Here is a 24361-nt window from a genome sequence, read left to right as displayed (position 1 = left end):
CCGGCATGTAGTCCAATCAAGCCATTATGCCACCATTGGACACTCAGCCGCAGAGGAAGCTTAGAGGGAGAACAAGGTTTCATTTGAAGCTTAAGTGTATACCACTGGTCGACGTCCTGGGCGACGGCAGGAAGAAACAAGCCAACGAAACAAGTGCATAAATGAGTATAGTGTCAAAACCTCACATGCACACAAAGGACACACAAACAAACACACAACAAGCAAGGCTACAGTGGTCCTCCAATCTCCTTGCACTCGGGTAGTTAAACCACATCACTAATTTTTGAGGTACTTCACTATGGAGCGCCAGCAGTCTACATTAAGTGCATCAAACTGTTTGCTGCCATCGCCAGCCTCGCAGGTAACCGTCGCACGCAAAACACCGGCATAGATCATGTAGTTGTCATCCAGATAGCACCTTGCCTTCTTCATGTCGTTGGACACCTGGAGCGGGGATTTTCGAGACAGCGACACTAGGTGTTCTCCCAGCGACGCGGTACCGCACTGTCCGTCGAAGGCAGATGCGCAGTGATGTTTTGCAGTAGCTTCTGGCCGTCCATCAAAACTCATCACAAATTTGGCTGCTTTGTTCAGCAGGCCCCGGTTCTGCTCTTGAGCATCGTCAATGGCCGCACAAGCCCACACCACGTATTTCCAGGCACAGCACCTTACACTCACCCTTGATAGGAAGGCATTATTGATCATCTCTTCAAGCACTCCAAGGACCGCGTCGGTCATGTTTCCAGTGCTCTCGATGCGCAGCTCAACCAAGCTTCTATTGAATTTGCCAACTAGGACCGAAAGCAACTGAGCAGACTTCAAGGTCAGTCGAGAGGTGACCAACGTAATTTTCCTTAGCCGTGGGGCGCGCAGCCGGGAGTTAAATATCTGGGCCATTTGTGGGGCTGTCTCCTCGCTCTCATTGTAAGCCCTGCGCACGTCTAAGTGGAAGCTCTGGAGGCACCCACATGCGTTAAAAGGCAACTGACTACCCTCTTGTCGAAAATATTTTCTACCTCTCGGGTAGCGAAGCATCGTCCCTGGAAGGCGCTACCGCAAATATTTTTTTAAAAGACTTATTAATAGCGTAGTTACAGCAATCGCTATCAAGCTACTTCGCCATGCTCCTCTCCTTCCGTTCCCTCCTCGAGATTTTTCTCTCGCGCGCCTCGTCGAGTAGGGAGTACCGCAAAGGTGCTAGTTCTGCTCGAAACAACAGCAGGCAGGCGCCATTTTCCTTCCAGGCCGCCGGACAGGCGCCGTCGGACTAGCAAGTGGCCGGTCGGCTTGGAACTTGTTTTAAGTTCAGCTAAACTGGAAAATTTCGTAATTTTTGTTCAGAATATTACCAGAAGTTATCGTGTGGTGAGCGGAAAGTGAGAAAGTATGTTGGTGAAGCCGCGAAAATTGCAAGGCGCCTACACTCGCACGTCCTCGTTTCGATCTCCTCGACTTCTACCTGTAATCGTGTTTACAAGTGACTGGCTGTGAAAAGTAAAAAATGCCGGGTGGCCTGCCGGTAAACCGTACACTCTAAACAAAAATAAACCCAAAAGGGAGTAGAAATGGCGGCGGCCACGCTTTTTACTTCATTTGTGAAAACATTTACTCCATGAATGGGGAGCAAACAGGTGAACTGTCCTCCATTTTACTCCCATGAGGGAATAATGGAGTAAAAATGAGGATTCACCTGTATTTATTCCTGTCTAGAAAGGCAGTTAATTGTGCCAAATACTCCACCAGTGCCGAAATGGAGTAAAAAAAACACCATTTTGTGCAATCCACCCCGCCACCTAGCGTCTCTTCTGCTTCTGGTCAGTCGTCTGATAATGGCGGTGAGTGAAGACCGCTTGGTTACCATCTTTGCTGGATCTCTGCTCACTTCTGCTCCTTCACGGGCGCCTCCCGCGGTACAAGATATCGGCTTGTCGCCGTTTTCCGCTACAGTACGCTACATAACTGAATTGCTCCTTTGAAGCCTCCAGTGCTCTAACCATACCTGACTTTCCTTTTTTAGTGTCGCCCCCCCCCCCCCCCCCCCTCCGCTTAGGCCTAATTCTCACAGGCTTTTTTCAGTGTGGTTCTCGCAATGTGTTGCAGCAGATTATGTGTTGCATGAACATGGAACTGTGATAGAACATAGTGTCAACCCTGAGCTCTTGATTGAGCTCATGAGGCTACATTTTTCCTCAGTCATATTGAAAAGCCAAGCCTTAATGAAGTGAATATGAAAGCAAACACTGCCATTCCAAGCTACCATCAGGGATGTTTTCAACTTTTCTGCTCTGGTTTTTACTCAAATATAGCGTGGTGCATGACCGTAGAAACTACCCAGCGACTCCTCCTCAGTTTTGAGCTATTGATTATAATGTTACATCCCTTTATCTACGAACATGGCCAACCAAACGAGCTCGTACAGCAAAAAGAGACGACAAGCAGACGACTCTTGTCGCCTACACTGTAAACAAAAATATACCCAAAAGGGAGTAAAAATGGTGGTGGCCACCCTTTTTACTCCATTTGTGAGAACATTTACTCCATGAGTGGGGAGTAAAAAGGTGGACTGTCCTCCATTTTACTCCCATGGGGGAATAAGGGAGTAAAAATGAGTATTTACCAGAATTTACTCCAGTCTAGAAAGGGAGTTAATTGTGCCAAATACTCCACCAGTGCCGAAATGGAGTAAAAAAACACCAATTTGCGCAATCCGCCCCGCCACCTAGCGTCTCGTCTGCTTCTGGTCAGTCGTCTGATAACGGCGGTGAGTGAAGACCGCTTGGTTACCATCGTCGCCGGATCTCTGCTGACTTCTGCTCCTTCACGGGCGCCTGCCGCGGTACAAGATATCGGCTTGTCGCCGTTTTCCGCTACAGTACGGTACATAATTGAATTGCTCCTGTGAAGCCTCCAGTGCTCTAACCATACCTAACTTTCCTTGGTTTGTGTCGCCACCCCGTTACAGTCCCCGCTTAGGCCTAATTCTCACAGGCTTTTTTCAGTGTGGTCCTCGCAATGTGTTGCATGAACATGGAACTGTGATAGAACATATAGCGTCAACACTGAGCTCTTGATTGAGCTCATGAGGCCACATTTTTCCTCAGCCATGTTTAAAATCTAAGCCTTAATGACGCGAGTATGAAAGCAAGCACTGCCATTCCAAACTACCACCAGGTGTATTTTCATCTTTTCTGCTCTTGTTTTGGGTCAAATATAGCGTGGTGCATGACCGTGAAAACTACCCAGCGTCTCCTTTTCAGTTTTGAACTACTGATTATAAGGTTACATCCCTTTATCTACGAACATGGCCAACGAAACGAGCTCGTACAGCAAAAGGAGACAACAAGCAGACGACTCCTGCCGCGTACGCCGCCGCTGGGCTAGCAGACGGCGGAAAGAATGCGTGACGCGGGGTCACATTAGGGCAGCGCAGTTTCCCACGTTGGGTTGCCGGCGGCCCGCAGAGCTACTGCCCGTTTCCGCCGCTGTCACTGCTATAAGAGTGAGCGTGAATGAGGATAAATAAACATGACGCCATTTTTGGGCTTCATTTCTGTGGGTAGTAAAAAATTTACTCCCTTTTCACTCCAAAATAACTCCCTTTATACTCCAAAATAACTCCCTTATATAAGGGTGTAAATAAAAAACACCATACATAGGGACAGATGGTAGATGAGTCCTTTAGTGAGGACTCCCCGCTCCACATAAGTACCGCGGGTACCATACATAGGGAGTAAAAAAAAACCTCCTTTTGGGTGTGCGTTAGAGGACAAGCCATTTACACCCTTTTGGGTGTTTTTTTTGCTAACAGTGTACGCCGCCGCTGGGCTTGCAGACGGCGAATAGAATGCGTGACGCGAAGTTATATTAGGGCAGCGCAGTTTCCCAAGTTGGGTTGCCGGCGGCCCGCAGAGCCCGTTTCCGCCGCTGTCACTGCTGTAGGAATGAGCCTGAATGAGGATAAATAAACATGACGTCTTTTTGGGCTCCATTTCTGTGGGTAGTAATAAATTTACTCCCTTATACTCCGAAATAACTCCCTTATATAAGAGAGTAAATAAAAAACACCATATATATGGAGTAAAAAAACCTCCTTTTGGGTGTGCGTTAGAGGACAAGCCATTTACTCCCATTTGGGTGTTTTTTTGCTAACGGTGTAGGGGCGAGGATAAGATGCCTTCCCTGGGGTCTTTGGTTTTCGAAGTGCAAAGATGCTTGGAACTGCACTCGATTTCAGTTTCTTTTTAACATCGATCCTGGGCTTTCAAAATCACTCGTCACGAAATGTTCCTGCCTTCATGAACAAAAATAAGTAGGAGGCATTAATGCAAAAGACATCGCTAACACTTGGTGTTCATAATTTTTAAAGGAAGTGATGTATTTGCAAAGCATGCGTAGTTGCGAACTCAAAACAAATCTAGTTGGCCAGTTATTCTAGTCAAAAACGGCAATAACCACTCTTTAACAAGTCAGCTAGGAACTGCAGGAGCAGTTAACTAAAATAAATAATATTTACAATGTGTCGCTTCGGGTCGTTGAACGCCAAGGAACCTATTAACCCATAAAATGTGCAGGTAAATTTCAGGTATATACAAATTTACAATAAAAAGCCAAGAGCGGTCGCACACTCAGGCGCGCATGCAAAGACGCGCGTGCCCACTGTATTTTTGCATAACTGAATAGACATGGATCTGTTACCGGCTGGCTACATAGTTCCCTTAATTTGTGATTTTCGCCAAATACTACAAGCAAAAAGGACGCGGTCTGTTACCGCGTGCATGTGGCATACTGCGTTAAAATGTAAACATCTGTTTCAATTATGCGCACCATGTGTACGTTGCGTATTTCCTGCCCTTATTTTGCGGCTAAACAAACAGAATGTGTAACATATAAGTGAACAAGCTTAATTATCTCGCACAAACGGGTGTTCTTCAATGCCACGAAGTTTTCCCGCCCTATTTACCGCTGTTGCCGATCATTTTTTCCCTCAGGAACCCAAAGGCATAGCAGCCAGGCATGATGCCTTGGAGTTTCTCGCATTTACGCGTCCACGAACGGACTGAAAAAAAGGGACTGCCGCAGAGGGCATGTATTCCGCCCCAGCGCTTGGAAGGGATATGGCAGCGTGAAGTCACGTGACCCGCATCAGCCAGTCGGCGCGCCGGCGACACGCGGAAAAAGAAAATCACCCTTCCTCCTCCGATGTTAGCGGGAGGCGAGGCGTGGTGTCTGGTGGAGTGCATCACATGTATACGTCATGGCCCCGCCTTGAAAACAATTCTTTTCTTGGATTTTGATACCCGGCCTATTTGAGTGGGGGTAGCTGCGGGTCTCCCAACACCCTCTCTATTTTGTGCTTTGGGTCTCCTCGCGGTGTTTCGTTTTTTTCTTTGTCCTTCCTTTCCCCAGTTGCTGTTTTTTTTTGTTTGTTTGAAACGTTTTTTTTTCACATTCTCCACTCCCTTCCCTGCCCTTCCTAGTTGGGTGTACAACAAAACTGGTTAACCTCTGTCTTCTACCGGCCCGTGTCTGTCCCTCGCTTCTCCATAGTCATTGCGCATTGCTTTACGCGCACTGTTAGCAAAAAAACACCCAAAAGGGAGTAAATGGCTTGTCCTCTAACGCACACCCAAAAGGAGGTTTTTTTTACTCCATATGTATGGTGTTTTTATTTACTCCCTTATATAAGGGAGTTATTTTGGAGTATAAAGGGAGTCATTTTGGAGTGAAAAGGGAGTAAATTTTTTACTACCCACAGAAATGGAGCCCAAAATGGCGTCATGTTTATTTATCTTCATTCAGGCTCATTCTTACAGCAGTGACAGCGGCGGAAACGGGCAGCAGCTCTGCGGGCTGCCGGCAACCCAACTTAGGAAACTGCGCTGCCTTTGTGACCCCGCGTCACGCATTCTTTCCGCCGTCTGCTAGCCCAGCGGCGGCGTACGCGGCAGGAGTCGTCTGCTTGTCGTCTCCTTTTGCTGTACGAGCTCGTTTCGTTGGCCATGTTCGTAGATAAAGGGATGTAACATTATAAATCAGTAGTTCAAAACTGAAAAGGAGACGCTGGGTAGTTTTCACGGTCATGCACCACGCTGTATTTGACTCAGAACCAGTACAGAAAATATGAAAATACTCCTGGTGGTAGTTTGGAATGGCAGTGTTTGCTTTCATATGCACTTCATTAAGGCTTGGGTTTTAAACATGGCTGAGGGAAAATGTGGCCTCATGAGCTCAATCAAGAGCTCAGCGTTGACACTATATTCTATCACAGTTCCATGTTCATGCAACACATTGCGAGAACCACACTGAAAAAAGCCTGTGAGAATTAGGCCTAAGCGGGGGCTGTAACGGGGTGGCGACGCAAACAAAGGAAAGTAAGGTATCTTTAGAGCACTGGAGGTTTCACAGGAACAGTTCAATTATCTAACATACTGTAGCGGAAAACGGCGACAAGTCGATATCTTGTACCGCGGTAGGCGCCCGTGAAGGAGCAGAAGTCAGCAGAGATACAGCGACGATGGTAGCCAAGCGGTCGTCACTCACCGCCATTATCCGACAACTAACCAGAAGCAGACGAGACGCTAGGCGGCGAGGCGGATTGCACAAAATAGTGTTTTTTTACTCCATTTCGGCACTGGTGGAGTATTCGGCACAATTAACTCCCTTTCTAGACTGGAGTAAATACTGGTAAATCCTCATTTTTACCCCATTATTCCCTCAAGGGAGTAAAATGGAGGACAGTCCACCTTTTTACTCCCCACTCATGGAGTAAATGTTTTCACAAATGGAGTAAAAAGGGTGGCCGCCACCCTTTTTACTCCCTTTTGGGTATATTTTTGTTTACAGTGCGCGTGCCTTTGCGGCCTTGCTCCGCTGTGCTCACAGATGTTTTTCCGCACTCCCTACCTTCTGTGTTATCTTAGGCTGCTTGCCCTTGGCGATGTTATTTTTTTTTCCCGGCAGGCCTATGAGAAGCCAACATGTGCGTGGCTTCTCCCTGCGCTTTTGATGTTTCTGTTTCTTTTAGTTATTTTTTGCTGCTTCTAGCACTCTGCGCAGTCTTGCCCTTGGTCGCGCTCTCTGTTACAGCTCCTCGATCTACGAAATAAATGTCCAATGGAAGGCCAGCGCCGGCCAGGTCTGTCATTGTGCCCTGTCTTTCCCGCGCTGTTGTCCGAAGTTGTTAACGGACTCTTGTTTGTCATTGGGATTCGAAAGTTCGCGATCGTCGTCCCATTTTCTCCGCACACTGAACGATCGAGAGGCGCTATCGGCTCGACCACCTAAACTTGTTACCGAGCGCATCCTTTCATGCATCTGTTTGTCAACCCCAGTAAGCGAGCCTCCTTTTCATTACTTTTTTTTTTTTAGGCCTGCCCATTGTTTCACGACTCGAGGGGCGGGAGTCGGTTTTTTTTTTTTTCGAAACACACGGCGAAGCGCGGAACCCGGCAACCACCCGTTTGCTTTTCTCCGTGTGTGTTTAAGTGTTCTGTGTGTTTGCGTCTTTTCTCCGCTTCTAAGCTCGTGTCTTTCAACGTAGCCTAGGCGTAGACAAGATGCACGAACGATAAGCGGTGTGTGTGCGAAGCGGTCGAGTGTGCGAGCGAGGGAAATGCTCTACTACACACGGCATGACATACGCAGAGAACACGCTGAAGCATACATGAACTGGCACAAGTAACTAAAACCTTGTTTTGGGGGCTTGCATGGAGGAAAAAAAAACTGAGGAGGGACTTTCCTGCTTTTTAGCGTCTTGGCTGTAAGACACCACCTGAAGAGTTGTCGCCCAGTGAGCTGCCTCAGCAGTGGAGGCGACCCAGGCGAACAATGGCCCCTGAACAGTGGCGGTCCTAAGGGGGGTGGAGGTGGCGGTCGCCCCCCCCCCCCCCCCCCCCCCAAAAAAAAAGCCCTGGCACATCTTCCCGAACGTCCGTTTTCGGGCTCTCGCAGGGCGAGTTGTGATTTTTGACGTAGAAATGGAAAGCTGTTTCGTTTGTGATGAGTCAAGTAGTCTTCTGCTTTGTACGTTAACCGTGTTAGCGGCTGTCTTATTTCACACAATTCTACATTCTACAGGTTGGTATTTATACAATTCGCAGTAATTGCCGAGGTATCATGGTCCTGCCGTCCCCCACCGTTGTTTTGCTCTGGTGCGGCGACCACAGCTGCGGCGGTGCCATTCAGCTGCGGTTGGGGTGGCCAGCAACCTCGTCGGGGCGGCAAGGAGCCACCCATTCATGTCGTTACCCCATCATGGCACACGGCGACGTCAGCGAGGGGATCATCCTTTTTTGGCTTGACAAGGAGCGCTGACCAGCCGCCTGGTCGGAGGGTTCTGTCAGCATGCTGCCGACGGGCACATTTCTCGCCCAGCCCAAGGAAGTTTCAAGAATTCGCTAATTGCTTCGACCTTCGGAAAGAACTCACTTTCTACAAATTTATGGCCGGAAGAAAGCGAACCCCGACGAGAGCGCACCGCGCTGGCAAAGGGATTGACATGTCCGAGCCACCGGCTCGTCACAGGAAAGAGGGGACCTCGCGACGCCTCCCGCACTCCGAAGGGAAGAGGAGGAACATCACGCGACCGGGGGGGAAGAAATGGACCGAAGGAAAACGCGGGGAGACGAGCGCACGAGAGGGAACCGGAGAGTCGACACAGAGTGGACGCGGCGAGAGCAGCGCAGTTAGCACGGCGTGATCTCCATTGAAAGCGTGGACTGGCATCCCTCTAAATTTTCTTCAGCGACCTCAATAAATTAATTTTAAACATCCACTGAGTGTCCGCTAACAGTACCAAGGGCGGAACAAAGCCCCTTCCCAGGACTGAGTTACGAAGGCCGCTAACCCAGCTCATGAAATATCAGGGCAGGTGTTTTGACCTTCCTGGACTCGTATCTCAGCCGTCGACCTCTATTCCCCCGGTATCGAAATGAATATTGCTCACGTGACTGTTAAAGGGCCACTGACCAGGGTCCGGATATTTTTGAAAAACAAGCCCACTGCATAGATGAGGCATCGAAGATAACCTCTGCAAAATACTAGAGCCATGCGCGCCCCGAAAAGCTGCAAAAATTCAAATCAAAGCCCGCTCGTTCTTTCCTTCAACAAAAACGTCCCCGCCCCACTACTCTGAACCCCCTTGACGTCATGGGGGTTGCTTTCGCTAAAGGCCCTCCATTGGTTCATCGTTCTGACTGACGGGAGAAGGTTGGGCGTAGCCTTGGCGTCGCGTCGTCTGCACAACGCTTTCCGCAGCGCCTTCTGTTTTGCCACATGCCTACAAACCCGCATGAAGGAACAACAACAAAAAAAAACTGCGGAGGGAGCGTACGGCGACAGCCTTGAACCCTAGCCATAAAAAGTAAAAAATAGTAAAACTGAGTGAGAGGCGATCAAGCGTCCCCGCCCGTCCACCACCGCAATTGCAAATGCATCCTTCTCCTTATACTCGGCGACATCTACATAGACTGCCCCGTTGTACTTCCCGTACTTAGCATGTAAAGCTTTAGCTCTTGCCTTCCTGCGGTCCTCGTGATGTATTGGATGCATGTTCTTGGGCAAAGGTTTTATGTACAAGCCTTTGCGCATTTTCCGCCTCATCTCAATTTTCGTGTCACCGGCTGGAACGTCAACTCCAATGCCAATCCTTTCCAATATGTCCCTTCCTGCTTTTGTTTTTGAAAGCCTACCGAGCTGCATCACCAAGTGCGCCTCCCGTAGTTCTTCTAGGGTGTTGTGCACCCCTAATCCCAGCAGCCTTTCGGTAGACGCATTGTGAGGCAATGCAAGGGCCGCTTTATACGCCTGCCTAATCATAGCCTTCACCTTTCCTTTTTCCGCCGCGTCCAACTTCAAATAAGGCGTCGCATACACTATTCTACTCAGCACAAACGCCTGCACTAGCTTACACAAGTCTTTTTCCTTAACACCTCTCTTACGATTTTCGATTCTCCTGATTAGCCGCACGGTAGCATTGACCGTATTTTTAAGCTTTTGCAAGGACTCGCTATTCTTCCTGTTAGTCTGCAGATACATACCCAGGATCCTGATCGTTTGGACCTCAGCGACCAGTACTCCCCCCACTTTCACCTCTAAAGGTGGTGGCGGCATATAGTGCCTCGCATGTATCCCTCTTGGTTTGTCCCTCAGCACAAAAAGCTCGGACTTGGGCTGAGAGCACGAGAGTCCTGCTTCCCCTGCTAGCTCCTCCACAATATCCACCGCCTGTTGTAGAGTTTCTTCCAATTGTGCGTCACTGCCTCTTGTTACCCATAGAGTAATGTCATCCGCATAAAATGTATGTTTAAGTCCCGATATCCCTTGCAGCCTGGGTGGTATCTTGATCAAGGCGAGATTAAATAGGAAGGGCGATAATACCGACCCTTGCGGTGTCCCCCTGCCCCCAATGGGAAGGGATCCGATTTCATTTCTCCGACTACAATCTCCGCAGTCCTACCCTCCAGAAACGATCTGATGTACCGGAAGGTTCTACCCCCCGGTCCTATGTCCGATAGGTTCCTCAATATTGCCTCATGGGTAACATTGTCAAAGGCCTTAGTGAGGTCGAGCCCCAAGATAGCCTTGGTGCCCGTGCCGTACCCAGGATCAACCTCACAGCTCATTTACAGCTCACGTCTTTTTTGAGCTGTAACATGACGTCCTGCGTTGATAAATTAGCCCTGAAGGCAATCATTGTTTCAGGTATCAACTCATTGTCCTCTACATAACCCTGAAGCCTGTTCAGGACTACATGCTCCATCAATTTGGCCAAGCACGACGTTAGCGAGATGGGACGCAGATTCTCAATGCAGAGCTTCTTCCCTGCTTTAGGAATAAATGTAATCCTAGCATGCTTCCACTCTGGCGGAATCTCCCCGGCCGCCCAATATTTATTCATCAAATTCGTGAGTGCCCCCACTGACTTAAAATCCAGGTTCCTCAGCATTTTATTAGTAACCCCATCCGGACCCGCTGCTGACGTGGTACGAAGCTGGCCCATTGCAAACTCCACCTCCTCCACCGTAAAGTCTGCATCTAATTCAAGGTTTTCCTCTCCCGAGTAATCCGGCAAGCAACCGCCCGCCTCTCTGTTTATGTAACGACTTCGGAGTTCATGTATAAATTCCCCAATCGTGCCTTGATACCGATGAACTAACCTAGCCATTTGCCCCCTCTGCGGAGAGTTGGTTGCCGCCGGGTCTAAAAGGTGCCTCAACAACTGCCATGTTTTTTTGCATCCGAATTGCCCATTCATCCGGTCACAAATCTGCCCCCACTGTTTGCACTGCAACTCCAATGTGTAGGTTTCGATTTCTCGTTCTAGCTTGGCCATCTTCCTACGGAGGACACCATTATGCCTTTATTTCCTCCACCTCCGAAGGAGACTCGCATGTGCTTCCGACATGTGTAACAATATAGAGTCAGCCGTAAAGCCCTCCTCCTCCGTCGGAATCTCTTCTGTGGTACTCTTCACGGCCTGCTTGAGTGTGTCAATCCAGGCTCCTAAGTCCTCGATTTCCCCGTTCACTGTGTCATTCCTGTATTTCCGAAATCGGTCCAAGTCCGTCACTCGAGTTCCTTTCACCGTGTCTTTGTGCTTAGCAGCACTAAATATCGTGGAAAGGATATAGTGATCACTTCCCAGTGGCTGTCCCGTGTTTACCCACTTTGCATCCCTGATACCATTCACAAATGTGAGGTCTGGAGAGGTGTCTATGCTCACGCTGTTGCCTATCCTGGTATGATCTAGCGGGTTTTTCAAGATCGTCCATCGCAGGTCCTGGGCAACCTGCCAAAGCTTATTTCCCTTCGGGCTGGCTCGGATGTAGCCCCACTCCGGATGAGGCGCACTGAAATCTCCCACCACGATGAGTTGAGACCTAGCCGCTAGCCGTTGCGTCTTTATCAGAAGGTGTGGCAAGCCCACCCCCTTATCTTTTGGAGAAGAGTGTACATTAAGAACAAATAGACTCTTCTCGTCCTTTCTTTTGGGCAAAATCTCCAGAAGGCAGTAGTCCTCCCTGCTGCTAGCTATGGTATGCTGAATCACTGTGGTGTTGCGATGGACTAGCACGGCCGTGAAGACGCTCGATACGCCCCCTCGATCAATCTCTGGTGGTGTAAATGTCTTAAATCCCGGTAATTTCACCGAGCCGCTAGCCTCCTGCAAAGCTATAATGTCCGGCTTACTATCCAGATTTTGTATGTGCAACTGTAGGTTCCCCCGCTTGCGACGGAAGCCCTGCAGTTCCACTGCCAAACCTCAGTTTGCTGGCGAGGGGCCATGGTGAGGCCCTAGGTTCACTACCATCGGCTCTTGGCCGACTACGTGAGGCAATCTAACCTCTAGCATAGCATTTAGCTGTTTAAACATGTCCATTACCTGGGTCTGGAAACCCCGCATGTCATTGGTGAAGGCGTCAAGACACTCCTCAATGTTGCCTAGTCTAGCTTCGATCCTGTCGACCCGACCTTCCAACCTATCCTGTCTTTCTTCCAGTTTTCCTACTCTCTCCGCAAGGGTAAGCATGTGTCCGCCACCGAAGTTTCTGCTACTCTCTTTGCATGAGCTCCCTCATCTGCCGGAGGTGGCCTTTTGACCGCCCCCGATTCTCCACTTTCTCCACTTCCATAGCTGTGTTATCGTCCACGCGAGAAGCGTTCGCCTGCGCCACTTGCTGTGGGGCCTGGGCCAACGGCGTCTGTACCCTTTCTACTCTGCCGGTTTCAAGCGCGCGTTCCATCTCCGCTATCCTAGCTTCCATCTTTTTGATAGTTTCGGCTTGCTGCAGCACCTGCCTTTGTAGCTCCTTCTCTCGAGCAGTCTCATTTTGGGAGCCCGCGTTGGGCCAGCTCACCTTTTTCCTCGTGGCACTTGGGCTTCTTCCATGACCGGAACCTTGTCCTCCTCCTTTGCCAGGCTCGGGTCCGGGCAGTGGCGGGAGGGAAGCTGACCGGTCCCTGCTCTTGCTATCGCCTCTCGCACCGCTAGATGACCGCTTCCTGGGCCTCGAACGCCGCTCTTCCTTGCCAGTTTGGCTCTTGTCCTCGTTGCTCTGCTGCAGACCCGTCGGCTGCTGACGGGCTAGGCGAAACTTGCAGTTCCGACTTCCCGTGCTGTGCGCCCCATGACACACGATGCAGTCCGGCGTGCAGGTCAGCGACTCTCCCTCCGGTGGTGCAGGATGTTCTTTCCCGCAGCGGCGACACAGATTAGTCTTCGGACGATAGCAAACGTCCGCCCGATGTCCCACTCGTCTGCAGTTATAGCAGGTCTCGACTAACTCTCTATATGGGATCACAGCGTACAGACAGTTCCAATAGATGACTTGCCGGGGAACGCGCTTCCCCCCGAACGTGATCTGAATCGCCTTTGACTTGCCCAAAGGTCTGGCATCCAAAATTTCCATGTCTTCGCGCAGTGGGCATTCTGTGCGCGGAGTAATTTACAATGAGCGGGAGAGAAAAATCTCGAGGAGGGAACGGAAGGAGGGGAGGCTCGCTCCGAGAGGGGTAGAGAGTGTTTTAGACCAGAGGGTGGTCACAGGCCCTTTAACATTCAAAGCATGACTTATGGTACAATATCTATATCGTTCGCCATTTATTTTTCAGCAACAAAGCACACAAAAATTGTTGTACAAATAAAATAAGAATATAATAATCGTTTCTATTTTTTGTTGTTTATTTTTATTTATTTATTTAGATATTTTTGTTATTTGCTTTTTATTTTATTTTTTGGTATAAGGAAGTCCGTCCGTCTTGGTCAGTTACCCATTAAGTGTCGCATAGAGCGCACTGGTGATAGCTGCTTGTGTTGTGCCATCATTGCCAGTGGCAACGCCCTCGTAGTCAACATGTAGTGAGCGCAGTGAATTATTCAAGGCCAACGAGGCATACACAGAGCACAGGACATTGCCTACCATCCCCCTGTGGCAGATCGTTACCTTTGTGGTGGTGGTGGTGGAAAACATTTATTTACAGATAAACTTTGGGAGGTGAGGTATGAGCTGACCCAAAGGGGGCCAGGCCAGCCCTCACAAGTACTAGGTGGAGGTCCCTAGTTCGGGACCCCAGTGGCGTCGGCCGCTGCCCGGGCTCGCGCGACCAGGGCCCGTTGGGCCTGCAGGTCAGAGCAGCCGAGCAGGGTCGCCTCCCAGTCCTCCCGGGTTGGGTTGGGGTGAGGGGGGATAGCAGGGTTGGAGGGGCAGGCCCACACCATGTGGTAGATGTCCGAAGACTTCTCCGCACAGTGCGGACAGCTGCCAGAGAAAGAAGGGTCAAAGTGTTTTAGAGCTGCCGGGCACAGCAAAGTATTTGTATATAGGCGAAGCAGAAGCCGCTCCTCCGCCTTTGAGAGACCTTTACACGGGCGGGGATAAAGACTATGGCCAGATTGATAAAGTAAAGAAATGTCTTTAAACGAGTAAGCTGGAGAGAATTCGAGTTCCTGATCGTCGGGGTCGGAGGGGAATGTCCGGTGAGAGAGTGCGCGGGCGGCGGCGTCAGCTGCCTCATTTACCTCAAGGCCCATGTGAGCAGGAGCCCAAACGATACGCCGGTGAGCGGGGTCCCCGGTATAGACGCTGTTTTGGAGAATGCGGTAGGCTAGATACGGTACCCAGCCCTGCTCGACGTTCCGACATGCCCCTCGCGAGTCGGAAATAATTGTTTTTGAATTGGAATGAGATGCAGCCAAAGCAATGGCGACCTCCTCCGCGTGTGTTATGTCACGGGCTCGGAAAGTAAGGCCGTTCACTGTTTTGGATTCGTGGACGACTGCGGCCGTGAACCATCCCCCATGGTGGGGGCCGGAGGCATCCACGTAGAATACGCCGGGTTTCGATCCATAGTGGCGGGCCAGGGCTTCCGCCCGCGCCAGGCGCCGGCCATTATGGTCCTCACGGTTCATGTTCGCGGGAAGAGGGCGCACGTGGAGGGCGCATCTCCACTGGGATGGAATACGTACGCGCTCTTCCATGAGAGTGGTGTGTTGGATGTGTAGTCGGGCAAGAAGGCGGCGACCCGACGATGTCTTCGAGAGACGTGTGTATTGGTTGGTCAAGTGAGCTTCCCGGAGCTCCCGAAATGTGTTCACCATGCCCAGCCCCAGGAGGCGCTTGTTGGAGGTGGTCACGGGGAGGTCCAGAGCCCGCTTAATAATTTTGCGGAGGATGACTTCGAGTGAATCCTCGTCTTGCTTCCGCAGGTGGAGGTATGGAGTCGAATATAGAATTCGACTGGTTACAAATGCATGCGCCAGCCGCAAGGCGTCCTTACATCGTAACCCCCCGCGCTTGTTAGAAACCCGGCGGACTAAGCGGCCCACCTGGTCCCCCACCTGACGGAGTTTGGCCAATGTTGTTTCTGACCGTCTGTCTTGATGTATAAAGAGCCCCAGTACCCGGACTTCGATTTTTTCAGGGATTGGACCTGTCTCAAGAGGCAATGAAATTTTGGCTGTGCACTTTGGTGAGGGGCGTATGTGCACAAATTCAGACTTTTGGGTGGAGCATTGGAGGCCGCAGCGGCGAGCATAACGGTCCACTATGGTCGCCACCTCCTGCAGGTTGGCCTCAATGTCTCCAAGGCAACCCTGTGTGGCCCACAGGGTGATGTCATCGGCGTACAGCGCATGCTGTACACCGGTGACAGCGCCCAGCTGGGCCGGTAGGCGCATCATAGCCAGATTGAATAAAAGCGGAGAGAGCACCGCGCCCTGTGGTGTACCCCTGGTTCCTAAATGAAAAGGGCCATGTTCCTTATCCTGGATTCGAATGTAAGATTGTGTGACGTTCCGTGCGTGAGCTACCAGGGCCCATACCTTCGGCGGAATTTTCTCTGTGCTCAACCGTGAACAATCAACAAGGCCGACAACCTCGCGACGACCATGGGAAGTGGGATGCTTGGAATGCCCCTCCGAGCCTCAGCGGATTAGTGTAGCAGGAATGTCTAGGGCCATTGTCAGCAGTAACCCCAGCGAAATTCCTTGAGCGGAGGTGACCACTATAGCGGCGAAGGCCGGGGACGCGCCGGAGGTATTGTCCGAGCGACCACAGCAAAGGCGCCGGCGGGAGGGAAAGCCAGCCCAATTAGGCATGCCTGGCCGCACAAGGACAAGAGAAGAAAGCTGCCGGCGGGAGACAAACGACATTCCAACGAGGGATGTCGGGGGTGCCGCAGGGCGCCGCCGTGGAAAGGAGGAAGAAAGAAACATTCCAGTCGGGAAGAGAGGAGATCGGGCGTGGCCGGCGGAGCAGATATAGCTGGCGAGCGCGGACGAAAGGAGGCAGAGGACGAGATCGTTCACGGAAAAGGGTCCTTCAGCGCCGAAGCCGGACGGCGCGCAGCTTCTGCCAGCCACCGACGGATCGCAACTCCGGAGACCATCCATCGCCCCCATGACGGCGTCGCCACGTAAGCTCGGACACCCCAGCCTCTGATGTACAATGTATAATTATTGATTACATCATTTTGTTTAAACTGAGCCATACGGTGTCTTCTTGCCTCTCCGTCCCGTGTGGACCTGCGCATTATGTGGGGTCGTCACACTGGTGTCAGGAGTGGGGTCTCAAAAGCAAATGTCCTCTGAATGCTGCGACATTCATGACTTCAAAATTGTAATCAAAGGGGATCGCGAGGTGTTGGAAGCGTCTGGTGGTATGGCAACCAAATTTGTAGGCATAACGGGGGATCCTCTTGGCATAAGTGGGCTCTACCGGTTACACTTCACTCTCGGCGGAATTGCATTGGAGCACCCCTGCTACGTATGCCCGGACACGGTGTCTCTGCCAAACGGAGTGTCAGGTATATTAGGGCAGGATTTTTTGAGAAAAGGGAAGGTAGTAGTCTCATTCTCTGAAGAAGTTAATGCGGGGGGCTCAAAAGTTCCGTTTTTGAACAGGAGCAGGGCTGAGGTTCGCAGTACCGATATTGACACCCGTCAAACAGTGGGATCATTAGAGAAGGTATATTCGCGGGTTGCCGTGAAGCTGGTCGATGAGGCTGTCGTCCTTCCGTGGTCGGAGCACATTTTGTACGCTTATGTGCCTGCAGATGTAGAGAGCGGCGCCGTGGGAGTGCTTGAACCGGTCGACTCTCTTAGTAATGGACTGAAGGCAGCCGCGTGCCTCGTGACTGTTAATGACGTCCACAGAGTGCCCCTACGGGTGGTTAACTGTAGCCAGCAGCCACTGAGCCTTCCCAGGAACAAAACATTGGCTTTCTTCACCTCTGCGATAGAGACACATGAGCCCACCGATACGGTACTCGCAACTGTAGAGCATGCTAGTCCTTCGGCTCCTCCAAATGCGTTGTTCGATCTTTCCCACGTAAAATCCAGGGAGAGGGAGGCTCTGGCTGGTTTGCTGAACGACTACTCAGAGGTATTCGCCGCGTCCAACCTGGATTTGGGCTGCTGTGGCGTTATAAAGCACAGGATAGAAACCGGCACTTCATCGCCCGTTTACCAACGTGCGTACAGGATTCCTTACTCCCAACGTGAGGAGATGGAGCGACAGGTGCAGGACCTTATTGATCGCGGCATTGTCGAACACTCAAAGTCACCATGGGGAGCACCGGCACTATTGGTGGAAAAGCCAGATGGCTCGTATCGATTGGTGGTGGACTACCGCAAACTAAATGCCGTAACTCGCATCGATCCATACCCCATTCCCAATATACAGGAGACGCTTTCTCAGCTGGGCTCTGCCAGGTACTTCACGGTAGTGGACATGGCGGCGGGATTCTGGCAGATAGCAATGGATCCGGCAGATGCTGAGAAAACGGCATTCAACACGCCCTCAGGGCACTATGAATGGAAAAGAATGCCGATGGGTCTGATCAACAGCCCTGCTGTCTGGCAGAGAACCGCTGATGTTATCCTGGCGGGTCTTCTGGGGAAGCTGTGCTTCGTGTATATGGATGACATAATCATATACAGTGACAGTTTTGAGAACCACTTGCGCGATATTGAGCAGGTTTTGGTGCGACTAAGAGGAGCTGGTCTCAAGCTGAAGCCTTCTAAGTGCCAATTCCTCAAAAACGAGGTGAAATACCTCGGGCACGTTGTTTCAGCTGACGGCGTGCGACCGGACCCTGAGAAACTAAGGTGTGTCTCGGATTTTCCATCCCCGACTAGTGTCCGCCAGGTCCGGCAGTTTCTCGGCCTGATCGGTTACTACCGAAGGCACATAGAGGAGTTCGCCAAGCTCGCTAAGCCGCTCACTGCCTTAACAGCCAAAAATGTCGCCTTTCGCTGGTGCAAAAACGAGGAGGATGCTTTTGGGGCCCTGAAGAGGAAGCTAATGAGTGCACCGCTGTTGCGCCACCCGGATTTTAATTTGCCCTTCGTTTTGGCCACAGATGCGTCAAAGTTCGCAGTTGGTGCTGTGTTATCTCAGGTTATCGAGGGCAAAGAACATCCCGTGGCTTTTGCTAGCCGACAGCTGAGCCCCACAGAGCAGAAGTACGGAGCTACAGAAGGGGAGCTGCCTGGACTCAAATGTTCGGAGAACATTCTTCTGGAGGGTGAGCGAGTGTGACGTTCCGTGCGTGAGCTACCAGGGCCCATACCTTCGGCGGAATTTTCTCTGTGCTCAACCGTGAACAATCAACAAGGCCGACAACCTCGCGACGATCATGGGAAGTGGGATGCTTGGAATGCCCCTCCGAGCCTCAGCGGATTAGTGTAGCAGGAATGTCTAGGGCCATTGTCAGCAGTAACCCCAGCGAAATTCCTTGAGCGGAGGTGACCACTATAGCGGCGAAGGCCGGGGACGCGCCGGAGGTATTGTCCGAGCGACCACAGCAAAGGCGCCGGCGGGAGGGAAAGCCAGCCCAATTAGGCATGCCTGGCCGTACAAGGACAAGAGAAGAAAGCTGCCGGCGGGAGACAAACGACATTCCAACGAGGGATGTCGGGGATGCCGCAGGGCGCCGCCGTGGAAAGGAGGAAGAAAGAAACATTCCAGTCGGGAAGAGAGGAGATCGGGCGTGGCCGGCGGAGCAGATATAGCTGGCGAGTGCGGACGAAAAGAGGCAGAGGACGAGATCGTTCACGGAAAAGGGTCCTTCAGCGCCGAAGCCGGACGGCGCGCAGCTTCTGCCAGCCACCGACGGATCGCAACTCCGGAGACCATCCATCGCCCCCATGACGGCGTCGCCACGTAAGCTCGGACACCCCAGCCTCTGATGTACAATGTATAATTATTGATTACATCATTTTGTTTAAACTGAGCCATACGGTGTCTTCTTGCCTCTCCGTCCCGTGTGGACCTGCGCATTATGTGGGGTCGTCACAATTGTCTGTCTGTCAAAAATTGCCGAATGTATTGAAAGGCGTTTCTGCCGCAGTTAGTTTGAGAGAGGTGGGTGAGAATGATCTCGTGGGTAACGTTGTCGAATGCTCCCTTCAAATCCAAGGCGAGTACGACCTTGTCATTGTGAGCGCATTCGACGGGGTCAAGGACAGCCCGATTGAGTTGTAGCAGGACATCCTGTGCAGATCTCTGTGGGCGAAACCCGAACATGGTGTCCGCGAAAAGATGTTTGGATTCCATGAACTCGGACAGCCTGTCGCGTACCATCGTCTCCATGAGTTTGCCCACACAAGAAGTCAGAGAGATGGGGCGGAGGTTGTCCGTGTTGATGGCCTTTCCAGGTTTAGGAATGAAGGTGACCAGGGCGGTCTTCCAGTCGATGGGGAGTGGTACTTCCCCAAGCCAGATTGAGTTAATGTAATTCAGTAAAGACAAGTATGTCGGGTCGGGGAGGTTGGCTAACAATTTGACTGTAATTTTGTCCCGACCCGGAGCGGTGCCACGTTTCATTTTTGCCAGGGCCGCCCTCAGGTCATGGAGCTGGAACGGTTGATCCAGCTCAACGTTCTCAGAACCTGCATAAGAGTACGCCGGCCCGCGGGGGTCCTGGGTGGTGCACAAGTACTGGTCCCGGAGCTTGTGCGCCAACTGAGTTGTGTTGCCCTGAAAGCTGTGTATGGCTCTTTGGAGGTGTTTTTGAGTTTCCGTGCGTGTTTGCGTGGGGTCAATTAGGGCGCGAAAAAGTCGCCACGTGTTCCGGCTGGGCATTTGCCGCGCGGCCGTGTTGCATCGTGCCACCCAGTTGGAGTCGGCGAGTTGGGCCGCATATTCAGCTGCTCGTTGAGTGAGCTCGGCGATGCGAGCTTTAAGTTTCCGGTTGTGCTTCTGCCTACGCCACCGACGGACGAGGCAATGCCGGGCCTCCCAGAGGTGGAGCAGGTGGTTGTCCACATCAGAAACCGCCTCTGAGAGCTGAATTTGAGTTTCGGAGGAGCGAACGCTAGAGACCAATTGTTCTGACCAAGACTGGTAGCCTTGTTCATGTATTGGTGTGGCAGTGTTATAATTTTGCCTGAACTTGGTCCAATCTGGGAGTCGGGCTTGTGTTGTTGGTAGCGCGAAAGGATAGGTCCTAATCGTAATGTTCAGGAGGCAGTGGTCGCTGCCGAGGGTTTCCTCGGTGTTGACCCAGTCTGCATACTGAATGTTGTGGGTGAAGGTCAAGTCCGGACACGTATCCCTTGTCACGGAGTTGCCTATACGAGTTGGATGGATGGGGTCAGTGTGAAGAGTGAGGCCCAGCGTTGACGCAAGCTCCGCCAACTTGCGTCCCCGCTTCTCTTCACGGCAGTAACCCCACATCCGAGAGGGAGCGTTGAAATCGCCCACAATCAGGAGGGGCTCCCGACCCGCAACTCTCAGCGCGCGGCTAAAGAGGTCCGCGAATGATACATTCGGCAATTTCGGTTTGCAGTATATATTGAGTATGTGTAACGGTGGGTCCTGCTTGCGGAGTGGGAGGAGGGTCACCATTACATAGGAGTATTCAAGTTGTATGTCTAAGTCGACCTGGTTGGCTGTATAATTTCTATGAACGCAGAGACAAGACGAGGGGTCCTGCTGGAACGTCGTATAATTTGTTAGTGTGGCGCCTTTCCCTGGCTCTTGGAGGGCAACCACCGCTGGCAAATGCTCAAAGGTTGATAGGAAAAGCCGGAGGTCGGCGCGCTTGGAACGGGACCGGAGCCCCGACAGTTCCATTGAGTAATCGTAATGGGGGAAGCCGATTTGGAAAGGGGGGAGCGCCTATACCGAGGGTGTCCCGCCATGCTCAGATTTTGACGTGATAGGTGGTAGTGAGGCTGCCCCCGAGCCAGATACCAGGGGCTGAAGCTCAGCACCTGGAAGGGGGCAGCTGTCTTCGTCATCGTCGAGGTCATTGACTCGCCGGGATAATCTAGAGAGCCGACCAGATACGTCCTTAAGGGGACCGGCTCTGCGAGAAAGGCGGGGGTTACTAGCGACGTGTTGTGCGATCATAGAGGGGATAGCCTCCATGACTCGAGCTATAAGGCGTTCCATCGCTGTCTCCAACAAGGTGTCAAATTTGGCATTGAGACGGGCTTCAAGTTCAGCAAGGGAAGGTTCCATAGCCGGTGTCGCCGCCGTCTCGCTCTCCATAGCCTCTGTGTCGGGGTTACTAGGGGGATGGGGAGTTGTTCTAGCCTCTAAGGCTTCAATTTTGGCAAGTAGCATCTCGTTTTGGGCCCGGAGAGAAGCTACAAGGTTGTGGAGCTCAGCGTCAGCCGCCGAGCGAGGGGCAGGGGAGAAGGGGTGGGAGGAGGAGGCAACCCTGCCTGAACCGCTCACCTGTTTGCCATTTTTGACAGCGTTGGTCCAGGAACCGGCCGCGCCATTCTTGTCTTGGGAGCGGGCTTGCTTCTCCTGGCCGCCGTGTGGTGGCACTTGACAGCCCTTGACGGCCTTCCCGCTGGTAGGAGTCTGTCATTTTGAAGCGTCGCTGCCGACGCTACCAGGGTGATGTGGCTGCCTGCCCGTCACGCTGGATTTCCCGCCCTTAGGGGCGGCTGGCTTGTTGGGACGGTATTTTGCAGTGCAGTCCCGCGAGTTCGTGGCATGGCCACCACCACAAACTGCACACTTGGCCATACACTGGTGAGGGGCCCGCACCCCCTCTTTTATGGGTGCCTGCTGTCCACACAGGCCACACTTATCTTGTGCTGGGTTGGGGCAAGCGTCTGCCCGATGGCCGACAGTTCCACACAAGCTGCAGGCCGGAATAGTGCGCAAATACGGCTGCACTGAGACGATTTCAGAGTTGTAGTGGACGTATTTTGGCTTAACCGTGCCGGCAAAGGTGAGCCGGGCCTTGTTGGAGTTGCCGAACTTGCGGATATCCAGTAGAGTGCCGCTCCTCCACTGCACGCTAGGTTGAAGAGATTCGGACGTCTCATGGTTGGCCACCGTAATGACTCCATAACAGACGTCCTCTTCATGTTCTTTGAGATGGCCGGCGAGAGGCACATCTCCTATGGTCGATTTGATGGAAAAATCTCCCAGCAGACGGTCTGCGACGTGGGCGTTCCGGGTGCTGGCGAGGATCAAATTTTGGTCCTTGCATAAAAGGAGGCTCAACTCGGACGCCTTAGGCGCCCCGAGGAAAGCGCCGAACGCGGCACCGAGCTCGCCGTATTGAAAGACGTCCCGGATGGCCAATGACTTCCGGGGCTTTATGACGATGACAAAGTCGTCTAGGTGAAATTTTGGTGAAGGCTTGGGCCTCCACTTGGTAACAGGGTTGCGGCCCTTTGGGCCGGCGTCCTTCGCCTTTTGCGAGGCGGGAGCTTGGCGGGTAGCAGCAGCCTTGTCGGTGGTTTGCGTGGCGTTCGCCGCTATCTTGGCCTCGCGTCTGGACCGGTGCTCAAGCAGACGCAGAAGATTTGCATTGCGGATCGAGTCCGCGGGTGCCGATTTGGGTTCCACAGTGACGGGAACGGTCGACCAAGACATGGCGTCCGGGTCATAGCCGCGTTGCAGAAGTGTTTCTTCCATCTTGCCGAAAGAAGCGGCTCCCTCACAGCCGAACGCCGGCGCAGCCGTTAGGCTTAGCGTCGGCGCCGGAGGCGGGAAGGAAAAACCGCGTTAAAATTTGTAAAAGGTTTGGTTTGGTTTATGGGGTTTAACGTCCCAAAGCGACTAAGGCTATGAGAGACGCCGTAGTGAAGGGCTCCGGAAATTTCGACCACCTGGGGTTCTTTAACGTGCACTGACATCGCACAGTACACGGGCCTCTAGAATTTCTCCTCCAAAGAAATTCCAGCCGCCGCGGCCGGGATCGAACCCGCGTCTTTCGGGCCAGCAGCCGAGCACCATAGCCACTGAGCCACCGCGGCGGCCAAAATTTGTAAAAGGGGGCCCACCTATATGAATTTGGTGTCCACGGGTGCCGATGAACTTGCCGAATCCAAAGGGAGCGAAATTGATGGGATCCAATGACTTGAGTCGTGGCTCCTGTCAAAAAATGACGGAGCCGAAGCGCCACACGTCTTGCAGACGCCCGCCAGTAGGAGTGGTCACCTTACCTTTGTAGCGCGTCCGAGGGCCTGTGCCAGGGTTTCAGACACCAACGAGGGCTGGTCTACAAACAGGCAAAATTGGACGCGGCCAGGACCCTCCCGTGTGAGCAGCTCAAGAGTGGAATTTTTCCACTTGCAGGATTCGCGATGTGCTGCTGATCTGCGGCAGAACGAGGCTTCTCAGTGCAGTGCTGGAAGGAAGTGCCTCGCACAACTTGCTGACAGTTGCTGCATCAATGGAACAGTTGTTTAGATTAAGGTGCTCCAAAGTGCAGTTCCCTGATAATGCCTCCGCAATACATGTAGCCCCTGTGCTATTAAAGCTGTAATTTAGAAACGACAGCATTTGAAGTGAGTGATGGCCAATCAAGAACTTTGCCAATGCCTTTCCCACTGTGTCACTAACTGATGTCTTTTCCAGAGCCAAGTGCTGAAAAGACAGAATGCCTTCTAACGCGCACCAAACAGACTTGTCAAACAGTAAACACAACCTCGCCGTTCACTTAAGTGTTCGCAGCTCATACCTGTTTCGCATAGACCCAGCAAGGAGAGCTTCCGCAGAAACCTGCTGCTCCTGAAGGCCTCTGCCATGGCTTCGTAGGAGGAAGACTCCCTCCTGTCCTGGAGGGCCAAGTCCTCGGACCATTCACATGCGATTAGGGCTAAGAGCAGGGTGCTTGCAGATTCCCGAGACAGATGGTTGCCGATCAGCTTGACGGTGCGGAGAGTCCGCCTGTTTCCCTTCAGCACACCGGCTACCATCGGGGCCAGGACGTCGCTGACGTGAAGGTTGGCGAGGTCAAGCTCACGCAGGCATTTCGGAGGGCCAAAACCTTTGAGAAATCTGCGCTCAGGCAGAAGTCTAAGGCAGGCACGAAGCACGACGCTTTGCAAGCTGTTCGCCGGTCCAACAACGACAGACGAGATGAAGGCGAGGTGGTAAATGTG

At 52.1% G+C, this 24361-nt stretch overlaps 1 protein-coding gene and 1 pseudogene across 1 annotated transcript; both read right to left on the bottom strand.

The window, feature by feature from the left end:
• Positions 1–276: 276 nt before the first annotated feature.
• Positions 277–24361, bottom strand: LOC149353118 (uncharacterized; annotated as a pseudogene).
• Positions 21822–23400, bottom strand: LOC149353119 (uncharacterized). The gene is made up of 2 exons (XM_089585126.1): positions 23249–23400; positions 21822–22995 (listed from the first exon to the last, which is right to left on the bottom strand). The coding sequence occupies exon 2, from the start codon at positions 22887–22889 to the stop codon at positions 21822–21824; it is 1068 nt and encodes a 355-aa protein (XP_089441252.1). The 5' UTR covers positions 22890–22995; positions 23249–23400.

The sequence above is a fragment of the Amblyomma mixtum genome, chromosome 3 (assembly GCF_055824585.1).
Source record: "Amblyomma mixtum isolate Tamu chromosome 3, ASM5582458v1, whole genome shotgun sequence".
Taxonomy (NCBI): Eukaryota; Metazoa; Arthropoda; class Arachnida; order Ixodida; family Ixodidae; genus Amblyomma; species Amblyomma mixtum.
Note: the sequence above shows the minus strand (reverse complement) of the source record. Positions and strands in the feature narration are given on the sequence as shown.